Source organism: Schistocerca americana, chromosome 4 (assembly GCF_021461395.2).
Source record: "Schistocerca americana isolate TAMUIC-IGC-003095 chromosome 4, iqSchAmer2.1, whole genome shotgun sequence".
Classification (NCBI taxonomy): Eukaryota; Metazoa; Arthropoda; class Insecta; order Orthoptera; family Acrididae; genus Schistocerca; species Schistocerca americana.
In genome coordinates, this window is record NC_060122.1 from 743,140,193 (window position 1) to 743,163,004 (window position 22,812).

General features: G+C 42.2%; 1 protein-coding gene across 1 annotated transcript in view; it reads right to left on the minus strand.

Moving 5' to 3' along the window:
- The window catches only part of LOC124612915 (serine palmitoyltransferase 1), a 115,218-nt gene extending 100,468 nt beyond the window's left edge, over positions 1-14,750 (minus strand). The window contains exon 1 of the mRNA XM_047141404.1: positions 14,528-14,750. Within this exon, the coding sequence (XP_046997360.1) occupies positions 14,528-14,614 (87 nt within the window). The 5' untranslated portion in view covers positions 14,615-14,750. The remainder of the gene's footprint in view (positions 1-14,527) is intronic.
- Between the last annotated feature and the right edge of the window lie 8,062 nt (positions 14,751-22,812).

Consider the following 22,812-nt stretch of genomic DNA (forward strand, 5'->3'; position numbering starts at 1 on the left):
ACAGAGATATCAATAACTACTGACCTATTTCACTGCTGACATCATTTTCCCAAATTTCTGAGAAGGTGATGTATTCTAGAAGAGTATCTCACCTGAGGAACAATAACAACATCAAAAACCAAAGTTCGGATTTCAGAAGAGTTGCTCTACCGAGTATGCCATTGACACGTTCATCCACAAAATTTTACAAGCATTAAATAACAAAACAGTGCCTATTGGTATTTTCTATGAGACACAATATTCTCCTAGATAACTGAGGTTTCGTGGGACTGATGGTACAACCAACCAATGGATAATGTCTCACCTTGTTAAAAGAATGCAGAAAGTTGTATATTATTCTGACTGGGGAGAAATCACATATGGGATTCCCCAAGATTCAATTTAGGTCTGCTTTTGTTCCTCATATATATTAAACTTTCACTACTTGAGAGAGAGTCTGCTTGAAAAATGAGTGATCATAGAACAATGGAACTTTGTGAAAACATTTGTAAGGATATGCGGAAGAGAAATGACAAATAAACCAATGAAACAAACACATTTTAATTTCCACATGAGAGGATTCAAATTTGGTGATCTTAGTAGCCACGGAACAATTGGCCAATTATTCAATTTTCTCCAAAGGTGTTACAGAGTAACTGAGTGACCTCATAAGCAATGTGAAGTGGAGCTCCACATGCATCAAAACAGCTGCGTCCACAGCACCTCTCTCTCACAGAGCATGGATCATGTGGTGAAGGAAATCAGAGTAATGTGTGCCATTCACACTGCACTTCCTTGGTCCCTGGAATCTGAAATCCTCAAAGAAAAATGGACCAATCATGACCTTTGCTGCGAAGCCACAATACAACAGTGATGCATTCACTATGCAGGTGAATTTCATGAATATTCGTTGGTGGTGAAAATCCCAAAATGCAACAACTGTAAGTGTTCACTGCCCCAGTGAGTGTAAAGTATGTTTCATCAATACACAAAATTTTCCAAGGTCACATATTGTCAACTTCGGCCCTTGAAAGAAATGTAAGAGCAACATTTAGTTGAATGGCTGCATCACACGCTAAAAGTTGGTGAATAATGAAGTTTTCATGGATACATGTCAAAACCGTTCGCAGCACTTTTCAAATGATGGCCCATGGAATGTTCAGCTATCGTAACAGCTCCTGCTCTTCTTGAAGATTGCACATTCTCAGCACTCTCAGCCATGACAATAGTAACTTCTTAAACAATTTGCGGTGCAACTGTCCCTCAGCTTCTCCCATGAGCACTTCCCAAATCGCCAGTTAATTCGAACTTCCGAATAATGTTCTTCAAACAGAGTGAAGGAGGAGGAATCATTCCATGTAGGCTTTCACGGCCGGCGTCCTTATCAGTAAACTCTTCCGGGCTAAGTTGCCGTGGTCGATCTGTAGAACTTCTTCTCCCTGACGTTTCGTTCTCAACTGCGGAGAACATCTTCCGAGGTGAGTCGACGACTGATTCGTCGACTCACCTCGGAAGATGTTCTCCGCAGTTGAGAACGAAACGTCAGGGAGAAGAAGTTCTACAGATCGACCACGGCAACTTAGCCCGGAAGAGTTTACTGATAATGAAGGAGGAGGACTTCTCTGTATTCCTTTAATGAGTCAATACTCACGAAGAGCAGCAGCACTACTGCTGTTGTTCTCATAAAACAGCTTTACAAGTAAAGCCCTGCTCACTTTGCCCAGATCCATGTTGATTGTCAGTAGCCGTAATATGCACTAACTTTTTGTGTTTCTACCCTACATTGTCATTCCAGTACCACTGCCTAATGGCAAATGATGACAATTGTACTACTACAAACACATTCCTGCAACGTACAATCTGAGCATCATTCCTATAAGGTTGGGTACCCATATGGTAAATAGTTTTCTGTCTGCACAGGCACAAGTAGCGAAAGTTTAATTTTAACCAGCCCGTACAAGCAGAATAAGTTCTTTTTGCAGCTGAAACTAGTACTGTAATCAATCCAAGCACACATACAGCAACTGAAGAAATGGTAAACAATGCACAACATGTTCAGTTCTGCACATATAGAGGTATAACACCAATTATAAGTGTAACACTTGGTGAGGGAATAACAAATATGGTGGAAACTTCAAATTCTTAGTTGTCCATATTGATGAGTTTTTAAATAGGAAAAAGCACATTTTAGAACTCCTAAAACAACATAGTTCAGCCACATTTGTACTTCAAATCACTGCAAATCTTGGGAAGAGACAAGTCAGTAAGCTGACATATTTTGCATATTTTCACTCAATAATGTTCTGGGGTAACTAATCATTACGAAAGAAAGTCTTCATTGCTCAAAAATGTGCTGTAAGAACAATATCAAACAATGGAAAATCAAGGATGGAATGTAACAATATTCTGAGAAGGAAAGTTGCCATTCACCATATAGTGGAGATGCTGGGTCACAAAAAAAATCACACTTAATGCAAATGCAACTCACACACACGACTACAGTCTCAGGCAACTGTGGTTTCAGTTTCCTGAGACTGCAGTCGCGTGTGTGAGTAGCGTTTTTGTGTGTGTGTGTGTCTGTCTGTCTGTGTGTGTGTGTGTGTGTGTGTGTGTGTGTGTGTCCGTACGTGTGTGTGTCTATTGCTGACAAAGGCCATTGGCCGAAAGCTTTAAGTGTGAAAAGCTTTTTCTTGTGCCTATCTGCGACTCAGCATCTCCACTATATGGTGAGCAGCAATTTTCCTTCTCAGTATACTGTAAGAACAATATGTGGCGCTTGACCATGATCATCTTGTAGACATTTGTTCAAGGAGATGGGCACTTTGACTACTGATTCACAGTATATTTATTTCATCATGAAGTTAGTTGTAAATAGTCCACTGCATTTCAAAACGAACAATGCTGTACACAACAATTGCTACACCAGAAGAAAAAATGTCATTCTTTATGTCACATTGAGGTTGTCTTTAGCACAAAAAGGGGTGCATTATGCTGCAACCAAAATTTTGATCACTTACCCTGTGATATAAAATGTCTGACAGAAATCAACATAAATTTCAAAAACAAACTGAAACATTTTCTCCTTGACAACTCCTTCTATTCCATAGAAGAATTTCTATTAATGTAATGTGTAGAAGGTAGTGAGTAGGAATTAATAACTTACATCTGTATGTCGCTTTTTTCCTCAAAAAATCTTAAATGACAAGCATGTAGGCATATTTACAAAATAATATCTGACGTGAATGAAAAATGACTTGTTCCACATCATCATGATTTATTGTGCAAATGAACCCTGGAACGTGAAGCTAACTTACTTCAGTAAAGTTTCTTCCATCCGAATAATGTGGTTATAAAACTACATCTATTGCAGTTGTTGTATATACAGAAGAGTACTGCACAGAATGTGAGGTCAACACACTGGTTATTTCTCTGCTATGTGTTTGCGAAATTGATGTAACTGTTCCTTTGAAACAAGTACATGCGATCAACAGCAAACATGATAAGAGTCAATTTAGTGTACTGACAATTTAAGAATTCTGAGTGTATTAAATAATGGTTCATACTGTCACACCACAGGTCACAAGAATGCTGTGTTATTGGGTAAAAAGTGCCCCATTATTTAACTGTTGACCTACAATGTCATACTATATGACAGCAAAGAATAAAAGCATACAAAGCAATCCAGTATATAGCAGTTGCTGATGGTGGACAAAAAACTGATTGTAGAGGTAAATGTAGTGACAAGGGACTGACCCAGGGTCTGTTGTCAAAATCTAGGCACCCGCTACCATTCATGAGCTCACCACTTAACGCCACACTAACAGCTCTGCCCATCGCAGGGGCAGCAACTTTCGTTTCAAGACATTTCGGCGGCACTTGTCAGGCCATGTATGTGACTTCAACTGCAACAAGACCAGCCTGAATGTGAATAAAAGCTGTTCATGCAGCCAGGCTGGGATGCTGACACAGCTGGGCTTTGAATTGGTGTATGCTGTGCATTGGCCAGTGCCGTGAGGCTGGCGAGGCTGCCACCCATTCCACTGCAGGCTGCTGTTACCACTGACAGTCGAACCAACGCCCTCCTAGTCACCAAGCTGTGGACACCTTGCATTGCCCATCAATTTCCTCAGCTGTGCAAGACTCAGCCACCACACCAGCAGTATAACAACATAAAGTTGCTACATCTGATGCAACACGGGCTAGTATGCCAACCATGCAAGGCTTTGGCGCTACTGGGGCAGTAGCTATTAGCATCTTCTTGTTACCTCTTCTCGCTAGTGTGTGGCACAAGACCAACGTCTGAACATGCCTGCGAAACATGGACATCCATTTCAAACTACTGTAACTTTTTGGAATGATAAAGAGTTTACATGCCCACCATCTGTCTTGCTGCAGCCACCTTCACCTTTAACAGATTTCCGTAGCCCTTGTCAACCCAACAAACCCACAATGCCCTGGTAGAAAAGACATTGCCATCCTTACAAACAATAAGAACAGCTCTTCCACCCCTCTGCAGTGGTCACTGCACCCAAACTGTGACATAAGTGTATTCAATTTCTTCACACAGCCTTAAGTGTGATCCCTTATCTCACGTTACTATTGAAACCACAATGTGACATCAACAGAATATGTAAGGAGTTGATAGTACTGTGTTTTATTGTAACTGAGAATTAGCGCTGAAACTGGGAACCCAGTACCTGATTTACTTAAGTACATTATTTGTTTTTCATTCAGTTCCTCATCTGAATATGTAACAATCAAGTATATATGAACTGAATTAAATGCATTAAATACAAATACAGAGATGGGCGCCTGCATCAACTTGGCTGGTTGGATGGTTGGTTTGTGGGATTGAAGGGACCAGACTACAAGGGCCATCGATCCCTTTTTCCACGAACTTTAAACACCCACAAAGAATAAAAACAAACAACAGAGACGACAAGGGACGACACAAGACAAGAAAGACACAGACAGAGACCAGACAAAAGGAATTAAAATCACAAAGAGTGTGACAGTGGTTGGCCGAACATGAAAACAAAAAAGGAAAAGCCAACCACCAAGAAACACACTAATAACCACAATCTAAAACCGGAGGCCAAAGGCCAGGCTCAACACAAAAAAGGACACGAACCATTAGATTGAGCGATAAAAACCCCCTGCACGAATAAAACTCAAAACTAAGTCTGCCATAGCGGTGGTGTCTGACAAAAGTGCAGGGAGCGTATCACGCAGTGCAAACATCTGCCTGAGCATGGTTAAAAACAGACAGGCCAACAAGATGTGGACCACTGTCAACACTGATCCACAGCGACAGAGAGGTAGGTCCTCACGGCGCAAGAGATGACTGTGTGTCAGCCAGGTGTGACCAATGCATAGCCGGGAGAGAACAACTGAGTCCTTGTGGGAGGCTTGCAAGGAGAAGCGCCAGACACCTGTAGTCGCCTTGCCTATGCAAAGTTTGTTGGGTGAAGGCAGGGTGCGCCATTCATCACCCCAGGCACCGAGTACCTTCTGCCGCAAAACTGACCGGAGATCACACTCCAAAAGGTCTATCTCCAAGGCCAATGCACCGACAGCCCGTTTCGCCAGCTTGTCAACATGTTCATTATCCGGGATGCCGACATGACACGGCATCCACAGAAAAACAATGGGGCGGCTGCAACGGGCAACAGAATGGATGGACTCCTGGATAGCCACATCACCACACGAGAGTGAGGAAAACAGTGGTCGATAGCTCAAAAACCGCTCAGGGAGTCACTACAGATAATGAAGGACTCACCTGAGCAGGGGCGGATATGCTCTAGGGCGTGAGAGATGGCGACCAGCTCTGCAGTGAAAACACTGCAGCCAGCTGGCAATAATGATTCCGCAGAGTATGAGCATAACCTATGCGACCAGCAACCATCGAACCATCGGTACAGACCACATCAGAGTCTCAAAATGAGGCAAGTATAGAAAGAAAGCGGGGGCGGAGGGCCTTAGGAGGGACTGAGTCCTTCGGTCCCAGTGCCAGATCGAGCCGAAGGCATGGGCAGGGCACACACCATGGGAGTATACGTAGAGAGGCTTGGAAAAGAGGCGGAAGAGGGAAAACCTCAAGCCAGAGAGAACTGCCCTGATGCGAACCGCGATCGTACACCCTGACTGGGGCCGCCGTTCCGGAAGATGGACGACCAAGTTGGGGAACAGCAGATGGTAACTGGGATGTCCAGGCAAGCTACAAACTTGTGCAGCATAAGCGGCAAGCAGTTGGTGGTGCCGGATCTGCAATGGAGGGACACCAGCCTCCACAAGGATGCTGTTGACAGGGCTTGTCCGGAAGGCTCCAGTGGCGAGTCGAATCCCGCTGTGAATGATGGGGTCAAGCAACCATAACATGGAAGGTGATGCCGAACTGTAAGCCAGGCTACCATAATCTAGATGGGACTGAATTAAAGCCTGGTACAGCTGTAGAAGGGTAGACGGATCAGCGCCCCAGCTGGTGTGACTCAAACAACGAAGAGCGTTAAGATGCTGCCAGCATGTTTGTTTAAGCTGCTGAATATGAGGCAGCCAGGTCAACTGGGTATCAAAAACCAATCCCAAAAAGCGATGCGTCTCCACCACAGCAAGAGGTTCGCCATCAAGATAAAGCCATTGCTCAGGGTGAACATTGTGACACAGGCAGAAATGCATAATGCAGGTCTTGGCAGCCGAAAACTGGAAGCCATGTGCTACAGCCCAAGACTGCACCTTGCAGATAGCGCCCTGCAGCTGCAATGCCATTGGAGCTATAGTATAGGCAGAAGTTGTCAGCATACAAGGAAGCTGAGACAGACATTCCCACCGCCGCGGCGATCCCATTAATTGCAATTAAAAAGAGTCAGACACTTAAGACAGATCCTTGCGGTACCCGATTCTCCTGAACTCAGGAGGAACTATGGGAGGCTGCAACTTACACACGGAACGAGTGAAGCGACAGAAAATTTTGTATGAAAGTCAGGAGCGGACCCCGAAGACCCCACCCTTGAAGCATGGAGAGGATGTGATGTTGCCATGTCGTATTGTACGCCTTCCACATGTCAAAAAAGACGGTGACCAGATGCTGACAGTGGGCAAAGGGCGTATGGATGGCAAACTCCAGGCACACCAGATTATCGGCGGCAGAGCAGCCCTTACGGAACCCACCCTGAGACGGAGGCAGAAGGCCCCGAGACTCAAGTAGCCAACTCAGCCTCCAGCTCACCATACATTCGAGCAACTTGCAAAGAAAGTTGGTGAGGCTAATGGGGCACTAGCTGTCCACCTCTGGGGGGTCTTGCCAGGTTTCAACACGGAGATTAGGATGCTTTCCTGCCATTGCGACAGGAACTCACCCTCAACCCAGATACGGTTGAAAAGGTCTAGGAGGCATTGCTGGCAGTCTACCGAGAGGTGTTTGAGCATCTGACAGTGGATGCAATCTGGCCCGGGAGCCATATCAGGGGCAAGCAGCTAGGGCATTTTGGAATTCTCACTCACTGAATGGAGCATTGTACAATTCAGGGCGGCATGTGTGAAATGAAAGGCTCCAATGTTCCACCTGCTCTTTCAGGGAGCAGAAGGCCAGCGAGTTATTCGCAGAAGCAGAACTCTGAGCAAAATGCTCCGCTAAGTGGTTTGCAATTGTGTCGGAGTAAGTACAGATCGCTCCATTCAGTGAAAGCGCAGGTACACTGATGGGGGTCCGATAGCCATAGATTCTCCTAATCTTGGCCCAAACCTGCGATGGAGAGGTACGGAGGCCAATGGTGGAGACATACCTTTCCCAGCACTCCTGCTTGCATCGGCGAATGAGGCGGCAGGCTTGCACACAGAACTGTTTAAAGGCGATGAGGTGTTCCAATGACGGATGCCGCTTGTGACGCTGAAGGGCCTGCCTGCGATCTTTAATCACTTCAGCGATTTCAGGTGACCACCAAGGCACAGTCCGTCACCAAGGGGACCCAGAAGAACAGGGAATGGCAGATTCTGCAGCAGTAACGATGCCGGTGGTGACTGAGTGAACCACCGCATCAATGGTGTCATTGGAAGGAGGCTCAATAGTGGAAATGGAGGTGAACAAGTCCCAGTTAGCCTCATTCATAGCCCATCAACAGGGGCGCCCAGAAGAGTGACACTGTGGCAGTGAAATGTGTGAAAGCACCACTATTTAAAAAAGAAAGGTCGAGCTGTGCCAACACTTGCTCAATGACGCTGATCCACCCCACAGAGGGTTATGGGCGTTGAAGTTGCCCAGTAACAGAAAAGGTGGCGGCAATTGGGCTATCAGCGCAGCCAGGACTTGCTGCGGGACGGTCCTCAGTGGATGCCAGAATCTCCACCTCGTCCTCAGAGGTGTAGGGAGCGGTGGGATGGGTGCCACTGCAAGGTCTGGATTCTTGGGTGCCTTCTTCTTTTTCTGTTTTTCTCGCTGTGCCTTTGGTGATTCTGGCTGGGAGGGCTTTACTGGGTCTGTCTCAGGAACAGACAAGGACCGTGAAGCCCTACAACCAGTGACCTGTCGTTGCTTCAGCCACTGGCAGGTGTCCGCTTTTCCACTGGTCAGAACCTGGGAAGGGAGGGACCCCTTCCTGGCGAGAGGCGCCAAAGAAGACTTACGCTTCTCCGGCTGGGAAGTGGGGACTGATGTCCCTGATGGTTGTGGAGGTGTTGCTCCTGAAGAAGGTGGAGCAGGAGCAGCAGGGAGCGAAGTGCCCCCCACCATCAACGCGGCAGGTGGAGTCTGACGAATCAGAGAGACAACTGTATGCGACAAAACAGGAGATGGTACAACCGCTGTCGCAGTGGCGGCATAGGTAGATGTCGTAGGCACAGGAAGGAGTCTCTCATACTTCCGCTTAGCCTCAGTGTCTAGGTCAGGCGGTCCAGGGCCTTATATACCATTATCTTTCGTTCTTTCTGTACAATCCTACAGTCTGGCGAGCAAGGGGAATGGTGTTCTCCACAGTTAACACAGATGGGAGGGGGGCACACGGAGTATCGGGATGTGAAGGACGTCCACAATCTTGACACCTGACTACGGAAGTACATCGGAATGACATATGCCCAAACTTCCAGCATTTAAAACACCGCATCGGAGGAAGGATATATGGCTTCACATCACAGCGGTAAACCATCACCTTGACCTTTTCGGGTAAGGCGTCACACTCGAAGGCCAAGATGAGGGCACCTGTGGCTACATGATTATCCCTCGGACCGTGATGGACGCGCCAGATGAAATGAACACCTCGTCGTTCTAGGTTTGTGCGCAGTTCATCGTCTGACTGCAAAAGAAGATCCTGTCCAATATAATACCCTGGACCATGTTTAAAGTCTTATGGGGCTAGATGGTAACTGAAACATCCTCCAACCTGTCACAAGCGAGTAACCTTCGTGACTGGGCAGAGGATGCTGTTTTGATCAAAACTGACCCAGAGCACATTTTGGACAAGCCCTCCACCTCCCCAAACTTGTCCTCTAAATGCTCCACAAAAAACTGAGGCTTTGTCGACATAAATGATTCACCATCAACTCACGTACAGACGAGGTACCGGGGTGAATAACCTTCGCTGCCTTCTTTAGCCATGCATTCCTCCCATGGAGTGGCCAGGGAGGGGAATGATCTCGGATCATATTTCCTGCCATTGAGGTTAGACCTCGATCGCTTAGAGACTGCTGGTGGAGGCCCACGCTTCATTGCAGGTCATCCTCCCTGATGCCACCCACTCCGACCAGGGGCTCTCCCCAGGAGTGCCACCCAGCCACAGCAAAGACCACCTGGCAGGATGGCCTTTGCTGGGAGTCCTGATGCCCCAGGCAGACGGACATCTACCCCTCAGCATACATTGGGAGGTAGCAGCTCAGGTATCAGCAGTGCGATCCCTGTGTAGTTAGGGAGCTACCACCAAGAGGGTACATGACGACCCTACCACAATGGACTGGCTACGGTGCTGGATTTCGGGTGTCAAAAATCCATTTGTATCATGAGGGCGAAGATGGAAGTGCACAATGGAGAGAATGTATGCTACCTGGAACACACTGCAGCCAAAGTGGCCGGAAGCTCGGTGTAAGCCCAACTCCATGACAATATCGAGTGTGCCAGATCTTAGGGCAAGATGGATTTATGATGCACCACGTAAGGTATCCTTCCCCATATGGTATGCACTAACAGAAAATTTTGAAAAGTAGAGATCAAACACTATAGGGGACCATCACATTAAGGCCAAAACGTTTGAGACTCTTTTTAGTCACCTCTTACGACAGGCAGAAATACGGCAGGCCTATTCTTACCCCTGGACCCGCAGGGGGACCTGCATCAACTACACAAATATTTGTAATATAGCTCGGATAAGTTTATGCTGATGTTCATATGGTAGGAAAAAATATTTCTGCTTACCAAATGTGAAGAGAAACAAATTGTTAGTAACTTCAGCACACAACTAAAAGCATTTATCTGTGAAGTTGCAAAAATGTGATGAGCAAGGTGAGGGATGGAAAATGTGGTTTGGTAACTGTGTTAGAAAGTCACTATGAAGACACAGAGAGCTTCATCACAGACTGAAACAAAGCTGAAACTTTACAGTCTGACATTTTCCCAGTGTGTTTCTAACTTGTAAAGCTCTCAGGTGTCTAGCCAGGCTACTGAGATCAGTGGAGTGGTGAATTACCTAAGGTACAGGTTACCTTAAATTGGTGAAAAATAGGACACACTGGACAGTACACTTCTATGTTGCTCACCAGTGAGAGATGAAGAAAGACTTATCACGGACCTCACTTCATCCAGTCCGAACATTCCCCACATTAAGATAACTCCATCTGCCTTACTTGCATCCTACTGGCAAGGGGGTATTCTTGTTTAGCTTTTTGACGCACTCATATCCTACCAATGGCATCATATACAGCATCAGTCCGGCAGGTTATTGCAGCCTTTAGGCTGAAGAATGGTCTGAAGCAGCTCTCCACACTGGTCTACCCTGTGTAAGCATCTTCATACCTAAATAACTACTGCAATCAATATCCACATGAACTTGTTAGCTGTATTCATGCCTTGGTCTACCACCCCTGTCACTTCCCTTCATTACCGAGCGAGGCGGCGCAGTGGTTAGACACTGGACTCGCATTCGGGAGGACGACGGTTCAATCCCGCGTCCGGCCATCCTGATTTAGGTTTTCTGTGATTTCCCTAAATCGCTCCAGGCAAATGCCGGGATGGTTCCTTTCAAAGGGCACGGCCGACTTCCTTCCCCGTCCTTCCCTAATCCGATGACCTCGCTGTCTGGTCTCCTTCCCCAAAAACAACCCAACAACTCCCCTTCATTACCAAATTAACTTTTTCCCCTCAGGATGAATCTTCAAAACTTAACCCCTTCACTTACTCAAATTGTATCATACAGCTCTTTTTTGCCCATTTTGATGCATTACATCTTCATTGCTAAATCAACCAACCTCCATAATGTCCCGCATTGATCTACAACACTTCACCTGAAAAGCTTCTATCCACTTTTTATGTATCAACTTCCAAATAATGCTACACTCCAAACGAATACTGTACGAAGTCTTACTGTATTCATTTGGAGTGTAACATACACACCTAGCTGAGTATCTAGTATTGCCCACCAGGTATGCATTTATTCCAATCCTTTACTAATCCATCCTCTCCAACTCTTTATCTCTGCCCACCTCCTACCCCCTCTAACTGTCCATATCCTCATTCCACTGCTTCAGTCCATCTATGTTCCTCGCCCTCTGTACATCTCCTCCTTCCCTTGTCTCTACCCATCTACTCTCCTTCTATCACCTCCTCACCCTCTCTCTTTTGTCGCTCTTCTCTTCTCCCTCTCTGTGTGCATCTGCCCCTCCCCCTCTCTGTCCATCTCCTCTTCCCCACTTCTCACTCCATGGTGTCACCCCTCTCCCAATATAAGGTTGCTGGTTCTTGCCCTTACAGTATTTCTTTCCTGACATTAAGTAGTGGGGTTTAGGAGCAGATTTTCACCCATGGCTTTGCCTGCATATGCACATATCACATGTATGTCACATACATTTAACATATTTGTACAAATAGTTAACCTGTATCTCTGGCAAATTTTGTCCTGCAGTTTTGTTTTCACACAGCTTAAGGTTTGTAACGTCATACGTCCTGAACTAATGCACAATGATATAATCTGGTAGGCACATTTAGCGGCAAATCAGGACACTGTCTGCAAAATGTTTTGCGAATAGAGTAAGTAGCAAAGGGAAGTCATAAATTTAAAAATCATACATTAAGTTGCAGTTTTTCACATAGGGCCTATCTCTTTGTTTATTATGTCATGTCTCTGGAACTTTGGGTCGTACAATGACATAATTTTGCAGCTGCATTCAGAGGTTCTTTGAACACTGTCTGCAAAATGTGTCTTGAATACAGTTAGTACAAAAGAAAAATAAATGAAAACATCATGTCTTGATAAATTTTCTTTCCTTTCAACATTTTGTGAGGACTGTCAGCGAGAAATAGCTTCATAAAGGTTTAAAATTATGTGTAAAAAATTGCTCCAAGTCACTTAAGTGCTTTCATTCTCAAATACTGGATGAATAAATTCTGGATTTTGCATGTCGTGGGTTACACTCCTTTTTCACCCTAATCCCAATGCTTTGATAGGTGGGTGGTTCTTACCGCAACAGCGATTCTTTCCAGAAAGTAAGTGATATGTGTACCAAGTTTGGTTGAAAGCACTCCTGTGGTTTAAGAGTTGTGGAAAAACACACACACAAACACAAACACACACACACACACACACACACACACACACACACACACACACACGGTCCATTTTTATAATATTTATGGATTCATGAGGAAATCTGCTTGCGGACTAGATTTCCCACACACTTCCAACCAACTGCCCCATCACGCCCAAGAGCCAAGAACTAGCTGCAAATGAGGCCCCCCCTCCCCCCAAAAAAAAAGGTCAAACAATATCATCCTGAAGTAGTGCATCTGAACTGAGAGAGAGAGATATTGGGGAGTCAAAAGGAAAAACAAGAAGGAAGAATAGGCCTAGGGCCTAATGTTCCACTGATGACAAGTTCATTAGAGATGGATGACAAGCACAGATTGATGGAAGGTGGGGAAGGAAATTGGCCATTCCCTTTAGAAGGAACCACCCAGAAACTGGCTTAAGTATTTGAAGGAAACAGAAAATCTGCTTCTGAGAGATGAGAAAACAGCAAGGAGTAAAATGAATGGCCATGCCTTAAGACTATAATGCAGTGGATATCAGACAGCAGCTGATTATGTTTTGTAACATTTTTTATCCATGCTACTGTCTTCCTCAACTGACATGGCTTACTATCTAAGTCACTGAGTTCTATCATTATTCTGGCAATATCTTCAAATTTTACTTAATTTATTATTGAAGTATTGAGGCTCTTGGCATCTCTCAAAATCACCAAGGGCTATAAGATATAGTTTGCGATAAACTTAGAAAAATGTATTTTATTGCTTTCAAATTCCAAAAGTCTTTTTTTTTTTTTTTTTTTTTTTTTTTTTCATCTGCTCAGTTACATACTGTACATAGCCATTACAATGTGTACCCAGGAGTTCAAATGGTCTATAGTTCCTAATCACTCCAAGTGACTATTCATCCCCTTGAGTGTCTTGTGAGTCTGACTGGCACGCAGTGAGCCCTGGTATAATTCCCGAGCAGATTTTCTCCGATCAAGGACTGGGTGTTCTGTTGCCCTCATCACCATTGCATCATCATTGACACACAAGTCGTCCAATGTGGCATCAACTGAAAAGACTTGCAACTCGGTGGCCAAACTTCCCCTGGTGGGGATTCCCAGCCATGAATGCCATACAATCATTTCATTTTTTCACTTTAGGTTACTGCCATAATGAGCAGAATTAATAGTAATCTGACACAACATCTTAGTAGCGACACTGTAATCACTCTTGTTGTTCTTTCAGTTATTAGGCTATTTTTTAAAAAAAAAAAAAAACAATGATGTGTATAATATACATTTAACAATTTTACTCTAATGCTATCAGGTCACTCCAGAAAATAGCAATTCTGCTAATTATGTATGAATGTGTGTATGTATAAGAGAGCAAGAGGGCCCTGATCTTCCCAGGTAAATAAATATTTTTTTCTAATTTCTTCTTCAGTAAACATCACATATCTAACTATGTCATTTTAGACTTTGTTGGAAACTTTACTTTAAATGTGTATTTTCTTGTGCTCCATATCACGCAAACAAGCCTCTACATAACGTACTCATAATCTGTCTTTTCCAAGAGTTGTAGGCCCTAATATATATATGTTATGAGAAAAGTGACCAATTTCAGTTTACTATTTAGTGAAAAAGTGACCTAAAATATGTCACCGAAGAACAAAAAACTCATTCGTCGATAGTAAATCATATTTTAAATAGTAAGAACACTCACAATAAATGTAAACATAAAAATTCTTATAAGATTATCCAGATGTTCTGTGCAGTTCTGCCACGACAATAAGAACTAAATTCACTTGTGGATTATCTTGCAATGTTTGACAACAAGACTTACATTTAGGCCTTCAAACATAACAACAGGGAACCAGTTCTCCAGGTTTTTGACGCACAAGCATAACGAATCATCACTGTTCGTAGCCATCGTAACAACACATAAATTCAGTATCAATCACTTAACGACGCTTAATCACTTAACGACGCTATTACACCAGCCACCCACACTCACAACTACAACCACTTCTTGTTTTCACATCAAAAGGGCGTAACATTTCAAAGTCCCAATTACAAAGATATATTCTGTAGCTGCTGTCTTTAACTAAGCTTCCATAGGCAATGAAAACTTTCATATGCATACCTCCCCCCTTGTGCCGTCCAATTGGTCAACACATACAGTCAGAAAGGCTAAAAACAGTTTAGCTTAGTCTCACGTGATTTCCCCACTACCGCCCAACAGCTTCAACGTATGGTGGTTTCTCCATTTCTGAATCTACTTTCTACTAGCATGGTACCTAACACAAAAAGTACTACTGTCACCTCTGCGCAAAGTGTCAGTATGCTAATCAAGAAGTCATAGCACGTGGGACTGTGATGTCGTCCGTACAGCCTAGTTTACACAACGACATTGGGTTGCGCCACTCGTTGCGTGGAATGAGTTGCACGCAAATGGTTTCATGGTATACACTTAAGTTTCGTCGTTTTGTGGGTTCCCGAGTCGTGTCTGAAATGAAAGTTTTGGCAGGTGCACGTCGCGCGAGTTGTGGTGGAGTTAAAGCTTGTTGCATGAAATCGCTGCATAATAAAAAAATAAGAAACGTGTTTCGATTCGTGACTGGATGAAGAAAAGACATCAGCTCGGTTGCTCGGCGTTCTTGCTGAAATAAATTCTAATGGAAGTCCCAAGAAGTTATTTTAATTATCTTAGAATGTCACCAGAACTGTTCACGTTTCTCCTAAATAGAGTTAATTTTGCTATAAGGAATAAAGATACTGTAATGCATGAAGCACTTCGCCAGAACTGAAATTACATATCACATTGCGTGCATTACAACTGAGAACACTCGACATGCTATAAGATGCGGTTTTAGTTGGCGATGACATTTTTTTCATTAACACCAATAATTATTAACATTAACAGTAATAATTATTAACATTAACAGCAGTAATTATTCGAACCGGCCGCATTAAGAAGAGAATGGTTTGCAAACTACTGTCTTGAAGATAGATCTGATAGTGGTAATATTTCAAAATTCAAACATATGTGAATGTTGAGCACTGCTGCGACGTTTTAAATAGATGAATATTGAATAAAGAATGCAGCTTCTTGACTTGTGTAGCCTTCACTCCTGTCAACTATATTCCTTAAAAAAAAAGAGTCGGCCAACTCGAACGATGGGATTTTAGACTTGTAGACGACAGCATTTCCCCAGCTAGAATTACATTTGGTTGTATTTTTCTTAATTACGTTGTATATGTGCTTCTAATTCAATAAATTTTGCCCTGCAGCTCAGATATGTTCAAACTTTCTGTGTTCTGTTCGCACGTGAAGGTCTCATGAGCAGCTATATATTGCTTATTTTTGTAATCAGCATCAATGAAATCCCACAAACACCTATGCAAAGCATAGATATCCAAAAAGCGAACATTGTACTCCGTTCCTCACTGCATATTTCAATTTGTCTCACTCTACGAACACACATAACCTCAAAACTCATGCTACAAGTAACGCCAAAGTTGGATCATGCCGAAAGTGTCTAGTTTCACCGAAGAACTGGGAAAACGAGCGGCGCGCATGCGCAGTGGCCGGTAGCGCCGTTGACTGCAACCTAGTGTCGTCGTGTAAGCTAGGCTTACGTCTGGGTGCGAACGGTCACTAATACGATTCCATCTAGACGATAGTAGACAGAAAAACGGTTAAAGGTTGATGGTTTTAAGGGCAGAGAGAAAAAACTGCCACGGCAAGCGCCATGGGAAAAAAACCTGTGCGACAGTCGGGACGCGTAGTAGAGCTGCTGGCAGATTAATGCCAGTAGCGATAGTTCGTGCGCGGGTGCTCGGATTTGTTAGTGGAGGGGTGTTACCGTTGTAGCTGGACACCGACGATATCTCCTGGGCAAGCTGGAGTTTCAGCGTACCAGTAAAGGTCTTAAGTAGTTTGTTTTTGTTTGTGAACTGTTGACATTAAGCCAGCTTCCCACAGACACCAAATACTTATGTATCCCCCCAACACTACCCTTACATACAAGTTAGCGCTTCCATGTGCCGAAATTGGAAACACTACTTACTTGACTTTCAAGAAGGTGACAAGTGAAGTTATTCATACTGTAGTTAATATGGCTGTGCAGCTTTTAGCCAAAGAGATTATAGTGACTTTGACAAAAAGGACCAGCAAATGTCCTGTTCAGAAATGGATATCTCGAATAAATTGTTTGGAGACATCTAACACGCTAATAAGGGAGCTATCTGGCGTCGACGACATTTCGTTCGGAAAACATTTTAGGATGAGAGAAATAAATTTTGCATCTACCATGTAGGAAAAGATAGATTACTACTTACTGGAAAGATGACGTGTTAAGTTACAGACAGGCACTTATACATAAGTTTTCGGCCACAGCCTCTGTCAGAAAAAGAGAAACACACCATTCATTCACACAAGCGAGCACACCTCACACACATGATGGCCAACTCTTGTAGCTTGGGCCAGACTGTATCTATCATGTGGGATGGAAGCAGCAATTTGGAGGGGGCTCCTTTCATCCCACGTGATGTTGGCGGTCAAGTGTGCATGAAGTCTGTTTGCTTATGTGAATGAATGATGTGTGTTTCTCTTTTCTGACAAAGACCGTGGCCCAAAGCTAGCCCCAGCTCTAAGATATTTCCAAACCAGGGCAAAAAATTGATAATGCCACCACCCCCCCCCCCCCCCTTTCTCACGAGCACTTGAGATAGGATGTCAAAAATTTAAATACTCGATTCTGTAGCACACATCTTTCTGCAGAGCCTGATTTATGAAACATATATGTTGGAGGAAATGTAAGACATGTTTATTTATTTTATCCATCTTTCAGCACTAACATGCAATCGATGTCGTCAGAAGAGTTACAGCTATTTGTACATTATGTTTTACATACCAAAATATTACATAGTAAAAATATAGCAATGTTGTAAACTATTAGCTTACAACAGCCTCTACACCTAGATCCATACATAACAGTAAGCCATAATTTATCGGCATTAACATGTTGGTCTTAACTGTGCCAAAGTGCAGTGTCACACCTCTTCACACACAATTCGTGAATCGTACATCACTATATCTCGCTCTTTGCAATTCAAACGTGTATGTTTTGTAACGGAAGCCATCAAACCTATGTTGAGGACAATGGAAATTAAAATATTCTGTGGTGCCTCTCCTGCTCCCAGTCGGCGGTTTGACATTATAAACCCATTAAAAAACTCACAGTTAATACTGGATGCGATTATTTGTGACTAGGAGAATAAGAATTCTTCAGAAAATTTGGACTCTTTGTTGACTATTAGCTAATAACTTTCTCTTTTGTGTGACACAAGGTTAAAATATACGAAACATAAATCCAGTAAAGACAACAGACAAGCAAGAGAGTACACATTTCTTCAATACGTAGGTCCCAGCATTTTTCTCTAATCTCACTACAGCTTTACATGGCATGCTCCCCCTTGTTAAAGAATCTATTACCTTACCAAAGTTTGTCAAAAGTTTTGCTACATGAAAAATAAAAAGTCGTTGTCTGGTCTGAAAAAGCTGTTAATATGAAGAGTACCAAAGACTGTGTGGTTTCTTGATTTTATTATGTCTATTTGGTCACTGTATGCTAGATAAAACAAAATGAGCCTTTCTAATGTTGAAGCAACAGTAACACACGCCAAAAAAGACTGTTTTGGTACAGATGGTCATCTTTATGTGCCTCATTTACATAAATAACATGACAGAATATAATTCAGGAAGTACCAATCTCATGAGATCGAAAAGTAGTATTAGTAGTCATATTTTTCCATATAATTTGTGTGGTGTTTCTTCTCCCTCCTCATTCTAACAAACAATCTTGTCATCACTAATTCTGTAACTATTCCTGCCATTGTCGAAACTTATTCTCTGGGTAACTTCACTGACCCTGCCAGAATCACCATTTCAGTTATCTGCGTTTTCCACGCAATTGCAAGAATAGAACTTACATGACTGCTAACCGGGGACCGTACAACTGGTCCTTAAGTCGTCGATACATGGAACGAGGAAGCTACCGTTGACATGGACGTGCACGAGAAATCCCACGTCACGAGACACAGCGCCGTCGCACATTCAGCTATCTCTAGCAGCAATTGTTGAATTTATTTGGTGGGCGAATCATTAGCTGTCTGCTTGGCGCGCGAAGCACACGTAGTGAAAGGTGAAAATGAATCAAACTGAATTAGCTTTGTTGGCCTTGTTGTCTATTGTGGAAGATGAGCAGAGAAAACCCTGCATAAGTTTATGGACACGTCGCTGCATTCGGCTGCGTGATAATGGTAGAGAAACAATTCGTATGTTGTACAATGATCTGAGGTACATGCTTGCAGTAGTTGTTCAACAACACAAAATTTGTCAGACATTATGGAATGTACTGGACACAGTTAAAATATAGTGTCAACCTTCAGCTTTCACGTAAATAATTACATTTTTCTCGAACTTTTATAGAATAACTGCTCTTCTGTAACTTACTTTAAAACTTACATTTCACACTCATAGTCTTTTCTGAACTTCACCAGAATGGATGAGGACATTTTTCAAAGTTACTGAGTATAATTAATAATGACATTTGCCACCAAATTACGAATATGAGAGAATCAATGGAACTAGGAGATAGGTAAGTATCTTCTACTTAAATGCTCACTGGTAGCAAAAAGGTCCTGTTTGTGATGTTGTTATGTTTATACTTATTTTGGTGCAAACTGACAGTCACTTTAAGATCTTTGGCGACTGGAAAAACATTCCAGTCTCCGGATTACACAATGAAAATTGCGCCAAATACATTGTCAAAAATCATCCCAGAAACACTGCAGGCAGTTCTTAATAATTTGTAAAACAAGTGCTCAAAGGTAATGTGTACCTCACGCTTACATTATTTACTCATTAACTGGCCATGGTGATCTTATTATCTAGTTTTGTGTGCCACAGGAAGAGTAATGTAGTTATTTATTTATTTACATTTCATGGCCTTCATTGGACAACTCTAACCCACTTTATACAAAATATTTTTCAGTTTCCTGTCAGCCCAGTCCTTCCTTATTCTCTCGGATCACATCCTTCTTTCTTCATCAGAAATCAACCTTCCTATTGTATGTTTGCTGATTCTCATTTGTAGTCTGGTTTGTTTGTCTGTGATTGGCCTGATTATGTTAGATCTTCGAATGTAATCTGTAGCTCATCCATATCCTCCTTGATTTCTGTAATCCACTTAATGTTGCACTTACTATTCCACAATTTTTCTATTATTCTCCTGATGATCCTGTTCTCTGGAGTTCTGATTAGATGTCCAAAAAATGAAATGTGTTTCTTCCTGATTGTACTCATTACTGGTTTTATTTCCTTGTAGACTGTTTCATTTGTAGCTACTCTCCAGTGTCCATCTTTCTGGTACGATTTGTTGATGCACGCTCTGATGAGTCTTCTCTCTACTTTGAGTATTTTGTTTATTTGTGCAGTGTTAGTTGTTTTGAAGATGGTTTCACGTGCGTATGTTATTTCTGGTTGAGTAATTGTTTTGTAATGTTTTAATTTTGTTGCTACTGACAGGCTCTTTTTGTTGTAGGTGTTCTTGGTGATATATTTTGCTCTAGTCAATTTGTTTATTCTGTTATGCCATGTTGGCTTTTCATTGAGGTTATACATCATGACTTCTCCCAGATATTTATATTTATCTACAATTTTCATTTCTTGGTTTCCTATGACAATTTTGTTTATGAATTTTGGGTCAGCTAACATGGATATTCCAAGACCAGTTTCCTGTGGTATTTCCTGTAGTGAGGTAACTTGTTTGGTTTCCTGAGTACTGTTGGACAAGAGAGCAAGGTCATCAGAAATCCTAGACTATTTCAACTTATGTTGTCTTTGGGTCTTCCAATTTGGATGTTCTTTGGATTATCTTGTACTATTCCCTCATTATGTATTCTAAAGCACAGTCGAACAGCAGGGGTGCCAATCAATCTCCTTGTCTTAAACTTGTTTTTACCATGAATGGCTCAGAGAGTTCCCCCGTTAACTTGACTTTTGATACAGTGTTGGTTAAGGTGAGTTCTATCAATTTGATTAATTTTGTATGGAACTCAAAATATCTTAAGACTTTTACACTGAACGTCTATGGGTACAGCCATATGCTTTTTTTAAAGTCCACGAAGGTTACTACAAGACGTTTATTTCGTTTCTTGTAATATGCTATGGCTAATTTTAAAGTGATGATCTGTTCTGCACAGCTTCGCCAAGGTCTGAAGCCTACTTGGTATTCACCTAATTCTTCCTCTAGTTGCTCTTTGATCCTCTTCTATGGGATTCTGGAGAAAATCTTGTATGTGCAGTCTAAGAGAGAGATACCTCTGTAATTATCTGGGTTGCTTTTATCTCCTTTTTTGTTGAGTGCATGGATTAAGGCTGTGGTCCAATGTTCGAGAAACTTTTCTGCTGTCCAGATTTTTGTTAAGGCTATGTGTAAGGATGTTCGAAATGTATCACTGGCATTTTTCTACATTTCTGCAAAAACTTGGTCTTCTCTGCATGCCTTATAATTTCTCATCTCTCTGAGTGCCATTTCCACCTCTTGGATTGTTGGAGGATTTATGAGATCAGGTGGAGTCTTGATGCATGTGTCTGTATCAATTGCTAAAAGTTCCTGGGGTTCTTCACAATTCAAAAGTTTACTAAATGCTTTTGCCATGATTTCGACATTTTCCTTGTCATAATGTGCCTTTTTCCAACTTTCCTTTTCAGCATTAACGTGGGAGGGGCAAATTTTGGTAATTGTTTTCCAAACTTTTTGTAAAAGTCTCTGGAATTCGTTTAATGGTAATTTTATTCTATTGAGTCGATTAGATCTTTCTGTGTTTTCCTCTTGGTTTGCCTGATAATTTTTCCTCATATTTTTGAGGTTGGTTGCATTTTCTTCTGTTTTGTGTGTTTGAAATTTAAACCATGATGATGTCTTTCTTCATGAATTTTGCCACATTCTGAGTTCCAGCAGAAATGTCTCTTATGTGGGTTCAATGGGGCTAAATTTTCTGCTTGTTGCCTGAGAATTTGAACCAGTTCTTCTAAATTATCAGTCAGTTTTATGTTTTGTTTGACTTCTCTATATTTATCATTTCCAATTAACTGGTGGGGATCTAAGTTCCTCTTTCGTTTATTGCATTTTGGTTTCTTTTTTAGTGGTGTGAACTTAATTTAGATTTTGAAAATGTAATGATCTGTAATATATTACTATATAGTGCTGTCCAATTTTGTTGGTAACCATGTCTGTGTATTTATTTACTTATATATTGTGATCATCAATCAGTAACATAGTATCTGTCATTGTAGTGCAATGAAAGATAGCTAAAATGTATGTACACTCAGAATATGTAACTATATTTTTCTGAGGTTAGGACAGCTGGTCAGCTGTGGCCCTGCTGGTGGAATAATCCCAGAAGTTGCTTGAAATGATTTAAGAGAACCTACATCAGGATGGCTGGACAGGAATTACTCCATTCTCCCACATATGAAACCAGTGTCTTAATAACTGCACTGCATCATTGTATTGGTCCCTTTGTACAACGTTTTTCAATAATACACATTTTATACCAGACAACGTATAATGTGAGTAGTGATTTACCACTTCATGCTCTATGGACATATGTCCCCCTCTTCCCATAAGGCAGTTCTACAGTAGCAGCTTGCAACACTACATGCTGCATTTTTCTGCATAGACCAGCGGTCTCTAATGCATACAACTAAGCTGTACCAGGACTATTATTCATCTTGAAGCAGGTTAACGTATTTGTCATAGACTGCATATTTTGGGAAGGAGTGGTAGCTGTAAAGTGAAAGACTTTCATGAAAGGTAACATTATGTTTTAGTTTGCTATTGCATAGAACAACTGTTCTTAATAGACTGCTTCATTTTACATGGTGAAACCTACTTCTTGAGGACTGTTTTGTTAAATTATTTAAAAATTAACATTTTAAATTACTCATCTCGATTATAAGATGGGACTTTATAAGATTTCCACTAAGACGTTAATGGACAACGTAAATATTTTGTTTCAGATTCCAAACATAGCTAATGAATGCAAACAAGTAGCACA